Source organism: Haematobia irritans, chromosome 2 (genome assembly GCF_050003625.1).
Source record: "Haematobia irritans isolate KBUSLIRL chromosome 2, ASM5000362v1, whole genome shotgun sequence".
In the NCBI taxonomy this organism is placed as follows: domain Eukaryota; kingdom Metazoa; phylum Arthropoda; class Insecta; order Diptera; family Muscidae; genus Haematobia; species Haematobia irritans.
Window position 1 is genome coordinate 124,423,662 of NC_134398.1, and position 21,199 is coordinate 124,444,860.

At 33.8% G+C, this 21,199-nt stretch overlaps 1 protein-coding gene across 1 annotated transcript in view; it reads left to right on the plus strand.

Annotated features, from left to right (window-relative positions):
• The window catches only part of Gyc32E (Guanylyl cyclase at 32E), a 179,686-nt gene that overhangs the window by 64,989 nt on the left and 93,498 nt on the right, over window positions 1-21,199 (plus strand). Inside the window, exons 5-6 of the mRNA XM_075294824.1 lie at window positions 6,068-6,175; window positions 12,055-12,178. Of these exons, the coding sequence (XP_075150939.1) occupies window positions 6,068-6,175; window positions 12,055-12,178 (232 nt within the window). The remainder of the gene's footprint in view (window positions 1-6,067; window positions 6,176-12,054; window positions 12,179-21,199) is intronic.

Genomic DNA, 21,199 nt, shown 5'->3' on the forward strand with positions numbered 1-21,199 from the left:
TTCCACTTGGGAACATAGGGCATTTAGAAGAGAATTTCATTGTGTTCTATTTCCACTGATTTTTATACCCTCCACCATAGGATGGGGGTATATTAACTTTGTCATTCCGTTTGTAACACATCGAAATATTGCTCTAAGACCCCATAAAGTATATATATTCAGGGTCGTGGTGAAACTCTGAGTCGATCTGAGCATGTCCGTCCGTCCGTCTGTTGCAATCACGCTAACTTCCGAACGAAACAAGCTATTGACTTGAAACTTGGCACAAGTAGTTGTTATTGATGTAGGTCGGATGGTATTGCAAATGGGCCATATCGGTCCACTTTTACGTATGGCCCCCATATAAACGGACCCCCAAATTTGGCTTGCGATTGCTCTAAGAGAAGCAAATTTCGTCCGATCCGGCTGAAATTTGGTACATGGTGTTAGTATATGGTCTCTAACAACCATGCAAAAATTGGTCCTATCGGTCCATAATTACATATAGCCCCCATATAAACCGATCCCCCGATTTGGCTTGCGGAGTCTCTAAGAGAACCAAATTTCATCCGATCCGGCTGAAATTTGCTACATGGTGTTGGTATATGTTCTCTAATGACCATGCAAAAATTGGTCCACATCGGCCCATAATTATATATAGCCCCCATATAAACCGATCCCCAGATTTGACCTCCGGAGCCTCTTAGAGGAGCAAAAGTCATCCGATCCGATTGAAATTTGGTCCGTGGTGTTAGTATGTTGTCTCTACCAACCATGCCAAAATTGGTCCATATCGGTCCATAATTATATATAGCCCCCATATAAGCCGATCCCAAGATTTTCGGTCTATAGTTATATATATCCCCAATCACACAAAAATTGGTCCTTATCGGTTCATAATCATGTTTGCCACTTGAGCCAAAAATAATCTACCAAAATTTTATTTTTATAGAAAACATTGTCAAAATGTTATTTCTATAGAAAATTTTGTCAAAATTTTATTTCTATAGAAAATTTTGTCAAAATTTTATTTCTATAGAAAATTTTGTCAAAATTTTATTTCTATAGAAAATTTTGTCAAAATTTTATTTCTATAGAACATTTTGTCAAAATTTTATTTCTATAGAAAATTTTGTCAAAATTTTATTTCTGTAGAAAATTTTATCCAAATGTTATTTCTAAAGAAAATTTTTTTCAAATTTTATTTCTATAGAAAATGTTGACAAAATTTTATTTTGTCAAAATTTTATTTCTATAGAAACTTTAAACTTAATTATAATCGTATTAAATCGGCTTTTTTTGGTTTAATATATACTACGTATGGACTATGTGGTATATATTACGGTGTTAGGAAGTTTTAAGATACCTTGCCATCGGCAAGTGTTACCGCAACCTAAGTAATTCGATTGTGGATGACAGTCTTCAGTAGAAGTTTCTACGCAATCCATGGTGGAGGGTACATAAGCTTCGGCCTGGCCGAACTTACACGCAAAAAAATAATTCTTTCCTCCCAAACGAAATTTTAGACAAACAAAGTTCGTTTCTCATTTGCTTTTCACTGTAAGGAAGTGTATTTGGAAGAAAAGTATATACTTTTTGTGATAAACGTTTATTCTTTTCCAGGATGTAAAAACAATTTCATAAAGACTAACTCAAAAAAAAAAAACATTGTTTTCTTGCTAATTGCATTTTCCCTCACATCTTTTTCACATCCACGAGGTTTTTTAGTTCTTAACAACTTTTCCTGTAATACAAACAATGTAGAAGAAATTATACGATTTTATAAATTAAAAAATTTTTTTTTACCTTTCGCCTGGACGGAGAATCGAACCGCGGACCATGCACTTTGTAAGCCAACACACTAACCACTGAGCTATGTACCTGTTATGGTCACCAATAGATAAATATCCATATAAGTTATATTTATATAGCATAGCTTGCGGCGCCCACGAACCGAATAAACAAAGTTTATTTAACAGAAACAAACATTTAGTTTGGCACCGTGGAGCAGTGGTTGCTACGTTCGACTTGCATGCCAAGGGTCGTGGGTTCGATCCCTGCTTCGACCAAAGTTTTTTTTTTTTTTTTTACATATATTCCAGACATGTTCGGAAGATTCCGTAAAAATGATCAACATTACATTGTAGTATATTAAATTTTGAACTGTAAAATTTGTCTTATTAAAGACCTAAAGTCAGAAAAGAACAGTGTTTGATATAAACGAAATAGACTGTGTTGTTGTTTCAAAAATAACTTTTTTTATTGAAAAAATAAAAATTTTGTAACAAACGATTTTTTTTGGTGATAAAAGTTTAAAATTTTCGAAGCAATTCAAAAAACTCTAACAAAAGAAAAACGTTTTCGGTACACGTTTTCCAAACGTTTTTTTTCCTTGCGTGTACGGCCGTATATACTTGTTTTAATTTCTTCTTATTAATTTTTCTTTAATTTTGACTTATTAATTTTTCTTATTTCCAGTGCCACAGTTCTGCGCCACGTATTTCTAGGACGGCCAGGTCGTCTTGAGCCTTGGGGTTCCAATCCAGGGCGGATTTGACTATGCTCTCAGGACCTTTTCTAAGTGTGTGGCCTATCCATTTCCATTTTCTCTTTGTAATTTGGCTCTCAATTCCACAATTCCATATTTGATATTTTGTTCCGCCAAAACATACGGCAAATTATACGCAGACATTTATTTATGAAGACTTGGAGTGTCTGAACGATGGATATTGATAACAACCAAGTTTCACTTCCGTATAGCAATATACACCCATGTCCCGATATCCACTTCAATTCCACTTCCACTATTCACGTCAAATACACGAACGTGAAAATTTGGTGTTCTTAATTCCACGTTCTTTTTTGAACTTTTTTGTAACCAGCTGGGTTGCACAAATCACCCAAAATTTCACTACGGCGGAAATCAAAATAAGTGGAATCAATAGACTTATTATAATTTATTATTTATTTTAATTAAAAATGATGCAGTTTTAATAAAACTCATGTATTAAATATAAAACATTACAAATTTTTTACGCGAGTAGATTTTTTAACCTGAAATACACCCATCTTGGACATAATTCAACTTTCACCAAGACATTTGCAAGTGAATTGATTTCACGAAAATTCCGGTGAAAGTGGATTGTAGGACACGAAAAACGTGGAATTGATTCACATTCACCTGGAAGTGGATTTGGGAACATGGTCAATAGATTTGACACACGCGTTGAATATATTTAGTTTCATTCTGAGAGATAAATGCGGTGATTTTCATGTCGTATTCATACGGCCAAATGCGGACCTGGCTTTGTTCAGTCTATTCTTAACATCATCTTCTATTCCTCCATCTGCAGTCATGAAGCAGAAAGATTTTACATATTTTAGGGGTTCGTTGCCAATCTTTAATTGATTGTCAGATTTTATTTATACGCATGGCTTGGGTCTTTTTTATATTTATGTCAAGTCCTACATCTTTTGCTCGGAGTACGAGGTCGTTTAATTTGTCTTGCTTGTCGAAGTACTTGCGTGACATGAGTCAAATGTCGTCAGCAAAGTCTAGGTCTTTCAAATGGCGTTGGAAGTTCCATACTAGTCCTCTCTTTTTCGTGCAAATCCTATCCATTACGTCGTCGAGCACTATTGCAAATAAGAGTGGAGATAGAAGACATCCTTGTTTTACCCCAGCGTTCGTCGTGAAAGGTTCGCTATGTTTGAGTTGTAGTGTTGTATTGCTGTACATTGCTTTTATGATGTTTATTATTTTCTGAGGTACATGTTTTCTCTTCAATGCCGCCCAAATTGCGTGACTTTTGATGGAGTCGAAAGCTTTGCGAAAGTTAACGAATACTAGATATAGGGGGATCTCCATTCTATTGACTGCTCTATAATGACTCTCAATGTATTCGTCTGGTCACGCAGCTTCGATATGGGCGAAAACCAGCTTGTGATTTTTCAATGACTTGCTGTCTACCGTCTATTATGTTATTATTGCGATTATTTTATGGATTGTATTAAGGAGTGTTATTCCCCGCGAGTTGTCGCAGAGTTTTAAGTCATCTTTTATCGGTAACTTTATTATCGTTCCTTTCGTCCAATCAACCGGGAGGAGTTCATTCATTTCCTTTCCTTCATATATTAAAAAAAAATGATTTGAATTGTTGGCAATTTGTATTAATATTTACTCTAATACTCAATTCTACTTTTATGAGATCGAAAGAGATTTTATTCCCTTGTTTAGTATATAAATTATTAAGATACTAAACAGTCTTTCGCAATATATATTACATATAAGTATTGAAATTGCAAATGATACTAAATTGAAATAATTTGGATGATTTTCCCTATCACATTTTTCGAAAAAAAAGTTGCTCATATTTTTTCTAAAGCATTTGATCGTGTTCCCCATGATTTACTGTTATATAAATTGCACAGGGTTGGTTTTAGTCTTGAATTGGTTGACTGGTTCAGAACATATTTAAAGGGTAGGGTATGTTCGGTCTGTTGTGAGGGTTATTATTCGGATTCGTACAGTCCTTCATCTGGTATACCACAGGGCAGTGTGCTAGGCCCGTTGTTATTCATTATTTTTGTGAATGACATTAGTTCATGTTTTTTGCACGTAAGGCATCTTATGTATGCTGATGATTTGAAAATATTTATGCGGATTCGCTCATTAAATGATACGGCGTTACTACAGAATGATGTGGATAGATTGTGTGAGTGGTGCTCCAAAAATGGTTTACCCCTCAATTTTTCTAAGTGTTCTTACATTCTTCTTACATTTCACAGATGTAGGGATGTTATTAATTCACGATATTGCTTTCTTAATCAGAGGTTGTGTAATGTTTATGAGAAACTTGATCTTGGTGTTTTGTTTGGTTATAAGTTAAGTTTTATTTGTCACTTAAATTATATTCTTCCAAAAGCTTATTCAGTTATGTACTTTATTCGTAGAAATACTACTGAATTCTCTGATCCTTATATAAAAAAAGTTTATATTGTGCCTTTGTCCGCTCAAAACTGGAGTATGCTTCATTTATTTGGAGTCCAAATGCCATCTGTCACGCTGAGCGTATTGAGAGAGTTCAAAAAAAATTTTTAAAATTTGCACTTGTTTCAATTGCCTTTTCTGATCCTGTGCCATCTTACAAAAGTAAGTGTTTGTTGATTTCTTTAGAGACATTGAAATCTAGAAGAGATGCCAATTCTTTATTGTTTTTGTATAAAATCATCAACTCTGTAATTGATTGTCCGGAATTACTTGCCTTGATTCCTTTTAACGCTCCTTCCCGCCCTCTACGACGGTTTTATCCATTCCGTATTGCTAGTCATTCTACAAACTATGCATTTAATGAACCATTAACTAAAACTTTAAGGCTTTATAATTCACTTAGTGATAATATTGATTATACTTCCAATTGTTCAATCTTTAAGAAACATGTTAGTAATTTAGTTAAGTAATTAAAATATTATGCTAGTCTGTAAGGAAATATTCCATAGACTCAATAAACGAAATGAAATGAAATGAAATATTTATCACTTGGTATTTATTTGGCATAAACGCCATATAAGACACTATAATACGGGGAAAATTAAAATATATGCGTTGAGTAATTGAAATTCCGGGATTTTTGGCAAATTTTGTGGTAGATTCAACACACACCCTGGAAACGAAATTCGGAGACAATCCTAGCGCATCCCGGCCATCTGGCAAGCTTAGTTAGCTCCCTAAAACTGTATTTGTTTTAAAGGAGAATCAATACCAAAATCTTTAAGGGAAGGTCAAAATCCTTGGATCCAAGAAAATTTTATATTTGACCAAAAGTCGATAAACCCTTCATAGACTGCGTTTTGTCCTTAGATGTGACATTAATACTAATTGTCGTAAATCATCAAAATTTTCTTCGAAATTATTTCAAGGTCATGTACTGTAGAGGAGACCATATGTGAAACTCATTCATTTTATCCCTTTTTGATAAACGAACATCAGTGATATACGAAACACAAGAAAAATGTCATTATAAAACCTCGACGCACCATTATTAAAGTGTATTTTCTTCTTGTTTCTTTCCCACTTTTCACCCAATAGGTTTCCAAAAGCGTTATAAGTTTGCTGAGTGCATTTCATTGGCAAAAATTTGCAATTGTCGTCAGTTCAAAGCCAGTTTGGGGTGCAGGTGTAGCAACTGCTATACAGGTAAGTGAATTGAATGTCCTGTGCTAAACTATGTCTTTTGGTAAGGGTGTGTGTGTTATAATGGGTGTATGTGGGTATCATTAATCATTGATTTGCATACGGACTTAAAAGAAATGCGATATTCTCTTTAATTGAGAATATATCCATACATTATTTCGATGGTATCGTATTAGAATAATTACCCGTTCGTGTTCTCTTGTAGACTGAAATAATTAAATCGAGTAGTCTCGTGATTATTTATTTAATTTAAAATAAAAAACCAGCGTTCTTAATTGAATTATCATTCATAATAACAAAGAACATCTCAGGAAGTAGTTAGAATGTCATGCCGTGGTGTCATATTAGGTTCATATCACAAACATTGAATAGGCGTTTTGATGCATCGTGTTCAATGGCGTTTGTGTTGTGTCAAGGCGTTCTGTTATGGTGCCCCAGACCCGGATTCAACCCCCGGTGGAAGCGAAAATTTTTTTCAATTTGTAAAAATTAAATAATAAGAAAATAAAAGTGTAACAAAAAAATACGGATAAAAAGTAAAATTGGAAAAAATTGTTTTTTTTTTAATTTCTTCATCCAAATGAACTTCCCAGGCACAATTTCTAAAGCAGTCCAAAGAATCCAATAATGAAGTACTTCCGTCTTATGACAAGCCCATATAAAATTTATTGGAGATGATCCAAGTTTGCACTACTTCTGGATCACATATTGTGGATCCAAACTACTTCTTTTTGTGGGTAGTTAGGTTAGGTTAGGTATCAGCCAACCTGTTATTGAAGTCGAGCCTGAAATTTGAAAATTGTCGTTAATACTTTTTCAAAGGATTTTGAAAATAATATTCCGAAAAATAGTTTTATATTTTTATAAAGCAGGAGAGGCTTGATGTGGTCTGTATTGGATCCCGCTTCATGCTGGGTAAAATTGTTACCGTACGAAATGTTCTATTTTTCTTGGTGTATTGTTGCATATTAAATGATACAAGCGATGTAACAACAGTCAGTCACAGTTTCCGAAAACGTTAAATGCCTTTTAGTGCCTGATTTCAGAAAGCATTACTAATTTGTTCCTCTCGGACTTTATATACAGTGACTCACGCGGCCACTCCTTATATATAAATTTAAAAAATGTAACCAAACATATGAAATTCATTCCACACATCTAACCGGATTATTCAAAAAGCGTAATATTATTAATATTTTTCGCATATCCTTTTGCAGATATTACAGCTTCTAGCCTCTTTGGTATTGAAGACACAAGATTTTTGCAAATTTGAGGATCCATATTGATCCATGCTTCCAAAATAAATTACTTGATCTTCTGGACATTGGAATGTCCCTTTTGGTAAATTTTTTCGTTCAATTTCGTGCCAAACGTGCTCGATAATATTGAGATTCAACCAACCATCTTGCAGTCTATAGGGCTTTGCCCAAATAAATTTGACAAACATTATTTTCCTCTGTTGGTTAAGCTACACTTGTAGTTTAGTCAATGCAAGGTTTTAAGCTGAAATCAAAACAACAACAACAATGAGTAAAGAACAAAACCAACAATAACAAAACAAAACGAATTGTGAATAATAATAATAAATTATCTCTATTTTTCACACAAATCATAAATCTTAATTTGAAGTTGCACGCATTCAGTTAGACGTGTGAGTTACTGTAGGTGTATAACATACATCACCTACACAAATCCATTAAAAAACAAGTAAGGAAAGTCTAAAGTCGGGCGGGGCCGACTATATTATACCCTGTACCACTTTGTAGATACATTTTCGATACCATATCACATCCATCAAATGTGTTGGGGGCTATATATAAACTTTTGTCCCAAATACATACATACTCGATCTGGACAGAATTTGATAGACTTCTACAAAATCTATAGACTCAAAATTTAAGTCGGCTAATGCACTAGGATGAAACACAATGTTAGTAAAAAAATATGGGAAACATTTAAATCTGAAGCAATTTTAAGGAAACTTCGCAAAAGTTTATTTATGATTTATCGCTCGATATATATGTATTAGAAGTTTAGGAAAATTAGAGTCATTTTTACAACTTTTCGACTCAGCAGAGGGGATTTTACAAGAAAAATGTTGGTATTTTGACCATTTTTGTCGAAATCAGAAAAACATATATATGGATGTTATATTTAAATCTGAACCGATTTCAACCAAATTTGGCACGGCTACAATGCTAATTGGCTACAATGCTAATTCTACTCCCTATGCACAATTTCAACTAAATCGGAGTTAAAAATTGGCCTCTGTGGTCATATGAGTGTAAATCGGGCGAAAGCTATATATGGGAGCTAAATATAAATCTGAACCGATTTCAATCAAATTTGGCACGCATAGCTACAATGCTAAATCTATTCCCTGTGCAAAATTTCAACCAAAGTGGGCCAAAACTCTGGCTATTAGAACCATATTACTCCATATCGGGCGAAAGATATATATGGGAGCTATATCTAAATCTGAACCGATTTCAATCAAATTTTGCACACTTGACTACACTACTAATTGTACTCCTAGTGCAAAATTTCAAACAAATTGGGCCAAAACTCTGGCTTTTAGGAGCATATTAGTCCATATCGGGCGAAAGATATATATGGGAGCTATATCTAAATCTGAACCGATTTCAATCAAATTTTGCACACTTGACTATACTACTAATTGTACTCCTAGTGCAAAATTTCAACCAAATTCGGCCAAAAATCTGGCTTCTGGGGCCATATAAGTCCATATCGGGCGAAAGATATATATGGGAGCTATATCTAAATCTGAACCGATTTTAATCAAATTGTTCACACTTGACTATACGACTAAGTGTTATGTTTGTACAAAATTTCAAGCAAATCGGTATAAAACTCTGGCTTCTGTGTCCATATTAGTCCATATCGGGCGAAAGATATATATGGGAGCTATATCAAAATCAATAGGGTTCTATTCTGACCCAAATTAGGAACATGTGCCAAATTTGAAGGCGATTGGACTTAAATTGCGACCTAGACTTTGATCACAAAAATGTGTTCACAGACAGACGGACGGACGGACGGACGGACAGACGGACAGACGGACATGGTTATATCGACTCAGGGACCCACCCTGAGCATTATTGCCAAAGACACCATGTGTCTATCTCGTCTGCTTCTGGGTGTTACAAACATATGTACTAACTTATAATACCCTGTTCCACAGTGTGGCGTAGGGTATAAAAATCATAAACTAAAGTCATTCTCAAAGGCTCTAAACATTGTAGCTTTTGTATTGCCATCCTTAAAGGAATCAAATTTATTTTTGTTTGATTAGTTCTATGCATGTGAATTAATCTCTTTTACATTCTACACATCTATAGACTCAAAATTTCTATAGACTCAAAATTTAAGTCGGCTAATGCACTAGGATGAAACACAATGTTAGTAAAAAAATATGGGAAACATTTAAATCTGAAGCAATTTTAAGGAAACTTCGCAAAAGTTTATTTATGATTTATCGCTCGATACACGCTCACAAAAAATCGCTTCTGTAACATATACTCCCAAACATATTTTGCTTCAAGCATATACATTTTTGGGTATTGCCCAAACATTTATATGTTTGATCTCTTCCAATATATAATATGTTTGAAAGCATATTGATCTAAACAATATATGTTTGGGTAGTCTAAGTTCCAAACATTTTGTATTTTTGCATCCAAATTCAATAATGTTGTCTTCCAAAAAACAACATGTTATTATATGAACATATAATATGTTTGGAAGCATTTTGCACCCAAAATTATTATATGCTTAAAAAAATTCTCAAAATTTTATTTATTTATTTATATATTTACAATCATAATGAATTATGAAAATAAACAGGTAATATAGGTGCTAACAACATAGGTTTTCGACCTGAATGCTCAAAATTTTGTTTCTGCCCAATTGTATATTCCCCCACATCTTTCTCACTTCCACGAGATTTTTTAGTTCTTAGCACCTTTTTCTGTAATACAAACATTGTAGAAGAAATTATTCAATTGTATGATTTTTTTATTTTAATTTTACCTTTTGCGGGACGGGGATTCGAACAGCGGACCACACAGTTTGTAAGGATCAAAGAAGTAGCTGATCAATTGCCCAAGGAAAAATAAAATGTTAATTTTGTAATAACAAGCAACAACCACCAACTTAATTCAATATCGCTCCCTGTTAAATAGCGCTCCAAGCTACTAAACACATATTTGCTTATAGGCTATTTCTAAATTAATATATGTTTGCATCCAAGCATATTATATTTACAAACATTTTATGTCCCAAACATAATATGTTCTAACATATTAACATATATGTCCCAAACATGTTATGCTAGTTTATGAACATTATATGCTTGCACTCAAAAATATTGTGTTTAAAAATTTGTGTTCCAAACATATAATGTTTATAGCCAAACATATGAGAAACAGTCTTTTTCATCCGTGTATATATGTATTAGAAGTTTAGGAAAATTAGAGTCATTTTTACAACTTTTCGACTCAGCAGAGGGGATTTTACAAGAAAAATGTTGGTATTTTGACCATTTTTGTCGAAATCAGAAAAACATATATATGGATGTTATATTTAAATCTGAACCGATTTCAACCAAATTTGGCACGGCTACAATGCTAATTGGCTACAATGCTAATTCTACTCCCTATGCACAATTTCAACTAAATCGGAGTTAAAAATTGGCCTCTGTGGTCATATGAGTGTAAATCGGGCGAAAGCTATATATGGGAGCTAAATATAAATCTGAACCGATTTCAATCAAATTTGGCACGCATAGCTACAATGCTAAATCTATTCCCTGTGCAAAATTTCAACCAAAGTGGGCCAAAACTCTGGCTATTAGAACCATATTACTCCATATCGGGCGAAAGATATATATGGGAGCTATATCTAAATCTGAACCGATTTCAATCAAATTTTGCACACTTGACTACACTACTAATTGTACTCCTAGTGCAAAATTTCAAACAAATTGGGCCAAAACTCTGGCTTTTAGGAGCATATTAGTCCATATCGGGCGAAAGATATATATGGGAGCTATATCTAAATCTGAACCGATTTCAATCAAATTTTGCACACTTGACTATACTACTAATTGTACTCCTAGTGCAAAATTTCAACCAAATTCGGCCAAAAATCTGGCTTCTGGGGCCATATAAGTCCATATCGGGCGAAAGATATATATGGGAGCTATATCTAAATCTGAACCGATTTTAATCAAATTGTTCACACTTGACTATACGACTAAGTGTTATGTTTGTACAAAATTTCAAGCAAATCGGTATAAAACTCTGGCTTCTGTGTCCATATTAGTCCATATCGGGCGAAAGATATATATGGGAGCTATATCAAAATCAATAGGGTTCTATTCTGACCCAAATTAGGAACATGTGCCAAATTTGAAGGCGATTGGACTTAAATTGCGACCTAGATTTTGATCACAAAAATGTGTTCACAGACAGACGGACGGACGGACGGACGGACAGACGGACAGACGGACATGGTTATATCGACTCAGGGACCCACCCTGAGCATTATTGCCAAAGACACCATGTGTCTATCTCGTCTGCTTCTGGGTGTTACAAACATATGTACTAACTTATAATACCCTGTTCCACAGTGTGGCGTAGGGTATAAAAATCATAAACTAAAGTCATTCTCAAAGGCTCTAAACATTGTAGCTTTTGTATTGCCATCCTTAAAGGAATCAAATTTATTTTTGTTTGATTAGTTCTATGCATGTGAATTAATCTCTTTTACATTCTACACAGATATCTGTAGGCATCAACCGATGGCAGTGAATCTATTTTTTGGTTTGCTTTTTTATATTTCCATTTCTATTTTTTTTTCAGGAACTGGCAGAAAGCGAAAATTTCACCATCACACACTTTCGAATGATATCGGATTACGTGCCAATCGAGAATACCCTAACAAAAATGAAAAAAATAATCGATGAAACCTATACCTCAACGCGCAGTAAGTGTAGCCTTTATGTGACATTCGCACCAAAAGAAATAGAAAATAAAAGGGTTAACTGCAAAAAGCTATAGTTAAAGGTACTTGGGGTACCTTTAAAATAGCTAAACACAAACGTTTGAAAAATGCTAAATTTCAACAGTTTTTCAAACATTTTTTTAAAGGATTAGGGTAATATTCAAATTGAGAAATTGTTGAGAAAAACGCGTTCGCAACAAAACACAGACATTACCCTCAACAGTAAAATTCAATACATTAGCTATAATTTCTCAAGTGTTACCCTCACATTGAAATGCATCGCTACTCAATAATTTCTCAAACAATTTTCGATGTGAGTCAAATTAAAAACTAACATTATAGCATATACTTTTCAACCAAAATTTGTATAAATAATATCCCAACTTCTACTTGAACGTCAAAGCCAAAATTGTATGAATTTTATATAATTTATTCATTCTCGTCAAACTAAAATGTATAATAATAAACTACAGTACATAATAACTACAATATTAATTGAAAAACAAGTACACGCAAAAAAATAATTCTTTCCTCCCAAACGAAATTTTAGACAAACAATGTTCGTTTCTCATTTGCTTTTCGCTGTAAGGAAGTGTATTTGGAAGAAAAGTATATACTTTTTGTGATAAACGTTTATTCTTTTCCAGGATGTAAAAACAATTTCATAAAGATGCACTAAAAAAACATTGCTTTCTTGCTAATTGCATTTTCCCTCACATCTTTCTCACATCCACGAGGTTATTTAGTTCTTAACACCTTTTCCTGTAATACCATATAATATATAATAATTATAATTATTATATAATAATTTTTAAAATGTTTTTACCTTTCGCCTGGACGGAGAATCGAACCGCGGACCATGCACTTTGTAAGCCAACACACTAACCACTGAGCTATGTACCTGTTATGGTCATCAATAGATAAATATCCATATAAGTTATATTTATATAGCATAGCTTGCGGCGCCCACGAACCGAATAAACAAAGTTTATTTAACAGAAACAAACATTTAGTTTGGCACCATGGAGCAGTGGTTGCTACGTCCGACTTGCATGCCAAGGGTCGCGGGTTCGATCCCTGATTCGACCAAAGTTTTTTTGTTTTTTGTTTTTTTCATATATTCCAGATATGTTTGGAAGATTCCGAAAAAATGTTCAACATTACATTGTAGTATATTAAATTTTGAACTGTAAAATGTGTCTTATTAAAGACATAAAGCCAGAAAAGAACAGTGTTTGATATAAACGAAATGGACTATGTTGTTGTTTCAAAAATAACTTTTTTTATTGAAAAAATAAAAATTTTGTAACAAACGAATTTGTTTGGTGATAAAAGTTTAAAATTTTCGAAGCAATTCAAAAAACTCTAACAAAAGAAAAACGTTTTCGGTACACGTTTTCCAAACGTTTTTTTTTTCTTTGCGTGTATATACAGCAGTAAGTTCGGCCGGGCCGAATCTTAAATATCCACCACCATGAATCAAATATAATAGTTTACTTTGAAAACTCTTCGTCGTAGCGGGTTACTTGATAATAGGGGGTTTGACGACAAATCTTCTCCCAAGCAAATCAGTTCAACCTGTACGCTGCCCGAAAAAAAATGTAAAGATTCTACCTATGAAGACCAGGTCAGATTCTGGATTTATGAGAACCAATTTTGTTTGAGTTTTAGAGAAATCATAAACATATCGTGTGTATGATGAAATAACGCCTTGATTTGCAATCTTTAATCTGTAGAGTTTTTCCGCCATTATTTAAATGAATACGAGGAGTAAAATGTGGAAATTTTACTTTCGGTTTCAAGCAATTTCATAAGAAGTGTTTTCTTTTCTGAGGAACGAAATTTTAGACAAGCAAAGTTTTCTTTTGACACAAATTTTAGAGACAATCGTTGAATCGCTTATCAAAAATTCGGATTACTTGCTCTAAGCGAAAATACTTTATATGAAAGGGAATTTCGTTTGTCTAAAATTTCATTCCGGAGGAAAATATTTTTTCTTTGGGTGTACAGTCAAGAAGAAAAATCGGTCTATATCGATGCCTTACCAATTGGATCGGTAAAAATAAATCTGGGGATCGGTCTATGTGGAGGCTATACTAAAATATGGGTCGACACACACCATATTCGGCTGACCTATTTGTGGTCAGCCGAATTCCACAAGTCCTAGAAATAAATTCGGGAGTTAGGTCTAAATGGGGGCTATACCAAAACATGGACCAATACTCATACCTCTTAATATTCCTCAAATACCTCTAGAATTCCAATTTCAGACGAATTGGGTGGAAACTACGAATTCTAGAAGCCCAAGAAGTAAAATCGGGAGATCAGTCTATATAGGGGCTATACCAAAATATGGACCCATACGGAACATTTTCGACACACCTCTTTATGGTCCTAAGATACGTCTATATTTCTAATTTTCGGCAAATTGGATAAAAATTACGGAAATAAAGTCGGGAGATCGGTCTATATGGGGGCTATACCAAAATATAGACCGATAGGCACCATTTGCGACACACCTATTTGTGATCTTAAAATACATCCAGATTTTCAATTTCTAGTATATCGGCTAAAAAATATAGTCTCTAGACGCCCAAGAAGTAAAATCGAGAGATCACTCTATTTGGGGATATAACAAAAAATGGACCGATACACCTCAATTTCGGCACACATATTTGGGGTCCCAAATACCTCTATATTTCCAATTTCTGTCAAATCGGGTAATAAATATAGTTTATAGAAGCCCAAGAATAAAAATCGGGAGATCAGGCTATATGGCGACTATACCAAAACATGGACCATTTTCGACACACCTCTTTATGATCTTAAAATACCTCTAGATTTTCAATTTCAGGCAAATCGGATAGAAAATACAGTTTCTAGACGCCCAAGAAGCAAAATCGGGAGATCGGTCTATATGGGGGCTATACCAAAACATGGACCGATACGGACCATTTTCAACACACTTCTTTATGGTTCTAAAATACCTCTAGATTTTCAATTTCAGTCAAATCGGATAGAAAATACAGTTTTTAGACGCCCAAGAAGCAAAATCGGGAGATCGGTCTATATGGGGGCTATACCAAACCATGGACCGATACGGAACATTTTCGACACACCTCTTTATGGTCCCAAATTACTTCTAGATTTCCAATTTCAGGCAAATCGGATAGTAAATATAGTTTCTAGAAGCCTAAGAAGCAAAATCGGGAGATCGGTCAATATTGGGGCTATACCAAAACATGGACCGATGGACAGAATTTTCGGCACACCTCTTTATGGTCATCAAGTACATCTAGATTTTCAATTTCAGGCAAATTGGATAAAAACTACGGTTTTTATAAGCCCAAGACCCCAAATCGGACTATATCAAAACTTGGACCGATGTAGCCCATCTTCGAACTTGACCTGTCTGCAAACAAAAAAACTAATCTGTGCCAAATTTCAGGACGATTGCGCCATTATTGAAAGCTGTAGCGTGATTACAACAGACAGACATATGGATAGACGGACAGATGGACATGCTAATATCGTCTTAGAATTTCTCCCTGATCAAGAATATATATACTTTATATAGTCGGAAATCGATATTTCGATGTGTTACACACGGAATGACAATCTTATTATACCCCCTTCACCATTCTATGGTGGTGGGTATAATAAATATCTTATTAAACATATCAACAAATAAGAAAAAAAATAACAAAACTTTAAATATCTTAAACATTATTTGAAAACACTTTCGCATAGATAATTCGATTTCCTTCCTGTTTGTGTCATAAAACTGCATTGAAAATTAATTAATATGCGGGCAATTTGAACGTGCTGGACCGCGTGTTAGAATAGATGTCCAGCAGAAGGAATTCACATAATATCAATTTTAGGCTGATAATAGGATGTAAATTAAACTGGCGATGTGATGCACATTTTCATCCAGATGTTAATGATATGGAATACTATCAAGTATTTAACAATTTTAATTGGTTGCACTTTGAAATCTTTCTGAAAACTTTCTTGTCGATAAGCCACTCATTTTTCATCGGTCATCTTCTTAATGTTTGCAAGAATGTAGCATGCAAAGATTTTAGTTTTCTGCAAAAATATTTCAATTTAGTGACTTCTCTAAAATGTTGATTTAATTTTTCATATTGACCTACCAATTCTTATAAACTATTTGAAGCAGTTTCAGTTAATTGTCCAACATTTTTTCATCGGTCAGCTTTTTAATGTTTTCAAGAACGTAGAATCTATAAATATAGTTTTCGACAAAGAGATATCCATTTAGTGACTTCCTTAAAAGGTTATTTCATTTTTTATTCCACTTACCTATTAATATAAACTATTTGGAGTAAATTCAGTTATTTGTCTAAAATTTTTCAATTTTTTATTTCTTCCAATTGACCACGAACTTCGTTGCACAAAGAAGTATTAAAAACCACATGGTTTTTTTCATTGCATTTAAGGGTAGTGTTTTGTCAAAGTTTTCTCATATTTTTTTCAACAACTTTCAAAGATTTCGTCAACATTTTGGTAAATTGGAAGTAATTCGCAAATATTTTGAAGATGTATTGAAAATGAGCTGTTTCAAGTCAATTTGAATTTATGTTGAAAATTACATTTACACTCAAACTGAAAAGTTGTTGCATTTGAAAAACGCTCATCCTGTGTTTATTGCGACACAGGGTACAGTGGCTCAAAGCAATAAAATTAAAATTGAAATACTCAAATATCTATTGAACTGAGTATTTAATAAACGTCTGGCATTTATAATTTGCTAAGATATCGGGGAGATTTTCCTAGGTGGATAAACTTCATACTGCGTAATTCAGCCAATATTTATTAGTATTTCAGCAATGTGAAAAACACATATCGAAGTGCTTCCTCACATGTAAAATCCATTTCGCACTTGCTGTTAAGAAGGATGTGCCCTATCAGTAGAACAAAAACATCGATGGTAAATGATGGTTAAATCCTTTAATAATAATGACGGGAATTTTAAGTAAAATGTCTTTAGATGTTGTTGAGATGAAGTAGAAAACATCTGCACTGAAACCCTTAACCACCCTTACTGAATTAGCAAAACATAAGCATTTGTGGGGTATCATTGATATATGTTTGGGAGATAAACCGCATTTCCATATTTTTGATCAATAAGGGGTATATGTTTATGGGAGCTTTATTTCAGAAGAAATCACTGAATTAGTGTAGATAATGTTGCCAAATTTGTGAAAATCGGGCAATATATTTATGAAAGCGCTATGTGGAAGCCTAAATAATATCGGCTAATACATCAAAATTTGAAATTTGAGTAACAGTGGTTAACAACTAAGAGTGTTATGACCAAATTTGGAAAAATTGGGCGATGCATATATATAGGAGCTGTATCTAAATCTGAACCGATTTGGATGATATTTTGCAGGTTTGGTTACATTTAACTTTTGTTATTATTTTAGTAACCCCCATTTTCAGGAAGCCCCGTTAGTGCTACATTAGCTAACGAACTTTTAAACCGTATTACGGACATGTCTGTCATCTTGTCTATATATTTCATATGCCAGTTTGGAACTTAACTGCTAAAAATGTTTCAGTTAAAGTTAACCGGAGAGAAGATATTTCGATTTTACTTTCTGCTAACTGGTAGTTAAAGTCTACTTGGGTAGCGGTAACACTTGCAGAGAAGAAATATAATTGTCACAATCATATTTGAAGAGCAAAATAATATGATAGGAGCTATTTTTGCAACGACCATGTAACATTTTCACCTGCAACCATGTTGGCTCAGTGAACATGGTTCTAAGAAAAATATAATTGTCCTGATCTAAAATGTTATTATATTGATAAAAAAGACTTTTGTTTGAATGAAAAGACAATGGTCACGATTTAAAATGTTATGGTATTCATTCAAAATGTTTTTCTTCTAGTTAAAAGAACATGGTCACAACCTAAAATGTTTTGATCTTTATGAAAAAACTTTTTTCATCGTCGAAAAAAGGACGCCACTTGAGAAAAGAAAACACAAAATTAACTCTATTTGTTTGTTTTTATTTATTTATTTATAAATTAATTCATTGTTTATTTGTATTTATAATGCCGTTCAAGCAAACATTTACACACTCTATTTTATTTCAATTTCAACAGTAAATAATTATTCCATATTTACATCGTGCCCATCAAATGTACAAACGCAGACATCATGTAACTGCAAACAAAAATAAATGATACCATATAGCAAAATGCAGAACAAACAAGTATATACGGCCGTAAGTTCGGCCAGGCCGAAGCTTATGTACCCTCCGTAGAAACTTCTTCTAAACACTGCCATCCACAATCGAATTACTTAAGTTGCGGTAACGCTTGCCGATGGCAAGGTGTCTTAAAACCTCCTAGTACCGTCTTCTAAATTGTATGTAAGTCCATATATATTAAATCAAAAAAGATCGATCAAATACGTATACAATTCAGTTTGACAAAATTTACTATAGACATAAAATGTTGACAAAATTTCCTATAGAAATAAAATTTTAACAAAATTTCTACAGGCATAAAATTTTAACAAAATGTCCTATAGAAATAAAATTTTAACAAAATTTTCTATAGAAATGAAATCTTCACAAAATTTTCTATAAAAATAAAATTTTTGACAAAATTTTCTATAGAAATAAAATTTTGACAAAATTTTCTATAGAAATAAAATGTTAACAAATTTTTCTATAGAAAAAAAAATTTAATAAAAATTTTCTATAGAAATAAAATTTTAACAAAATTTTCTATAGAAATAAAATTTTGACAAAATTTTCTATAGAAATGAAATTTTGACAAAATTTTCTATAAAAATAAAATTTTGACAAAATTTTCTATAGAAATAAAATTTTGACCATATTTTCTATAGAAATAAAATTTTGGTAGATTATTTTTGGCTCGAGTGGAAACCATGATGAACCGATATGGACCATTTTTTGTGTGATTGGAGATTTGAACCGGATCGGATGAAATTTGCTTCTCTTTGAGGCTCCGCAAGCCAAATCTGGGGATCGGTTTATATGGGGGCTATATATAATTATGGACCGATATGGACGAATTTTGGCATGGTTGTTAGAGACCATATACTAACACCACGTACCAAATTTCCATCGGATCGGATGACTTTTGCTCCTCTAAGAGGCTCCGGAGGTCAAATCTGGGGATCGGTTTATATGGGAGCTATTTTTGTATGGTTATTAGAGACCATATACTAACACCATGTACCAAATTTCAGCCGGATCGGATGAAATTTGCTTCTCTTAGAGGCTCCGCAAGCCAAATCGGGGGATCGGTTTATATGGGGGCAATATGTAATTATGGACCGATATGGACCAATTTATGCATGGTAGTTAGAGACCATATACTAACACCATGTACCAAATTTCAGCCGGATCGGATCGCAATGGCAAGCCAAATTTGGGGGTCCGTTTATATGGGGGCTATACGTAAAAGTGGACCGATATGGACCAATTTTTGCATGGTTGGTAGAGACCATAACTAACACCGTGTAGCAAATTTCAGCCGGATCGGATGAAATTTGCTTCTCTTAGAGCAATCGCAAGCCAAATTTGGGGGTCCGTTTATATGGGGGCTATACGTAAAAGTGGGCCGATATGGCCCATTTGCAATACCAAGTTTCAAGTCGATAGATTGTTTCGTTCGGAAGTTAGCGTGATTTCAACAGACGGACGGACGGACGGACATGCTCAGATCGACTCAGAATTTCACCACGACCCAGAATATATATACTTTATGGGGTCTTAGAGCAATATTTCGATGTGTTACAAACGGAATGACAAAGTTAATATACCCCCATGCTATGGTGGAGGGTATAAAACCACATGGTTTTTTCATTGCATTTTAGGGTAGTGTTTTGTCAAAGTTTTCTCATTTTTTTTTCAACAACTTTCAAAGATTTCGTCAACATTTTGGCAAATTGGAAGTAATTCGCAAATATTTTGAAGATGTATTGAAAATGAGCTGTTTCAAGTCAATTTGAATTTATGTTGAAAATTACATTTACCCTCAAACTGAAAAGTTGTTGCATTTGAAAAACGCTCATCCTGTGTTTATTGCGACACAGTGGCTCAAAGCAATAAAATTAAAATTGAAATACTCAAATATCTATTGAACTGAGTATTTAATAAACGTCTGGCATTTATAATTTGCTAAGATATCGGGGAGATTTTCCTATGTGGATAAACTTCATACTGCGTAATTCAGCCAATATTTATTAGTATTTCAGCAATGTGAAAAACACATATCGAAGTGCTTCCTCACATGTAAAATCCATTTCGCACTTGCTGTTAAGAAGGATGTGCCCTATCAGTAGAACAAAAACATCGATGGTAAAAGATGGTTAAATCCTTTAATAATAAGTAAAATGTCTTTAGATGTTGTTGAGATGAAGTAGAAAACATCTGCACTGAAACAAGTGAGTAAAGTAGAAAGTCGGTCGACTATATCTTACCCTTAACCACCCTTACTGAATTAGCAAAACATAAGCATTTGAGGGGTAGCATTGATATATGTTTGGGAGATAAACCGCATTTCCATATTTTAGAACAATAAGGGGTACATGTTTAAAGGGTGATACGGTCACCCTTTAAACATGAGGGCATTATGGTTGGTCAAGGGAAAACGCGTGTAAATCGGTGAAATCGTTTATTTAAAAAATCAAATTAAATTTCTTTTTCAAGTTCAATTAGTATAAAATTCAGGAAAAATATTCAGTTAGGCTTTCGCTTTTCCAAATCCGAATTGCCGGGCCTCACGCTTGACACCTGCCATCAGATTTTGTACAGCCACCTTCTTCGCCGCAGAAAGCCAGTTTGCCTTGAACTGCTGCTCGTCCTTAGCAGTTTTTTTGGTCTTCTTTAGGTTCCGCTTGACAATAGCCCAGTATTTCTCTCAAGCAGCAGTGGCTTGAAAATGCTGCTTTTCAAGCCACAGGTACAGATGGCTTGCCAAACCAGATATTTC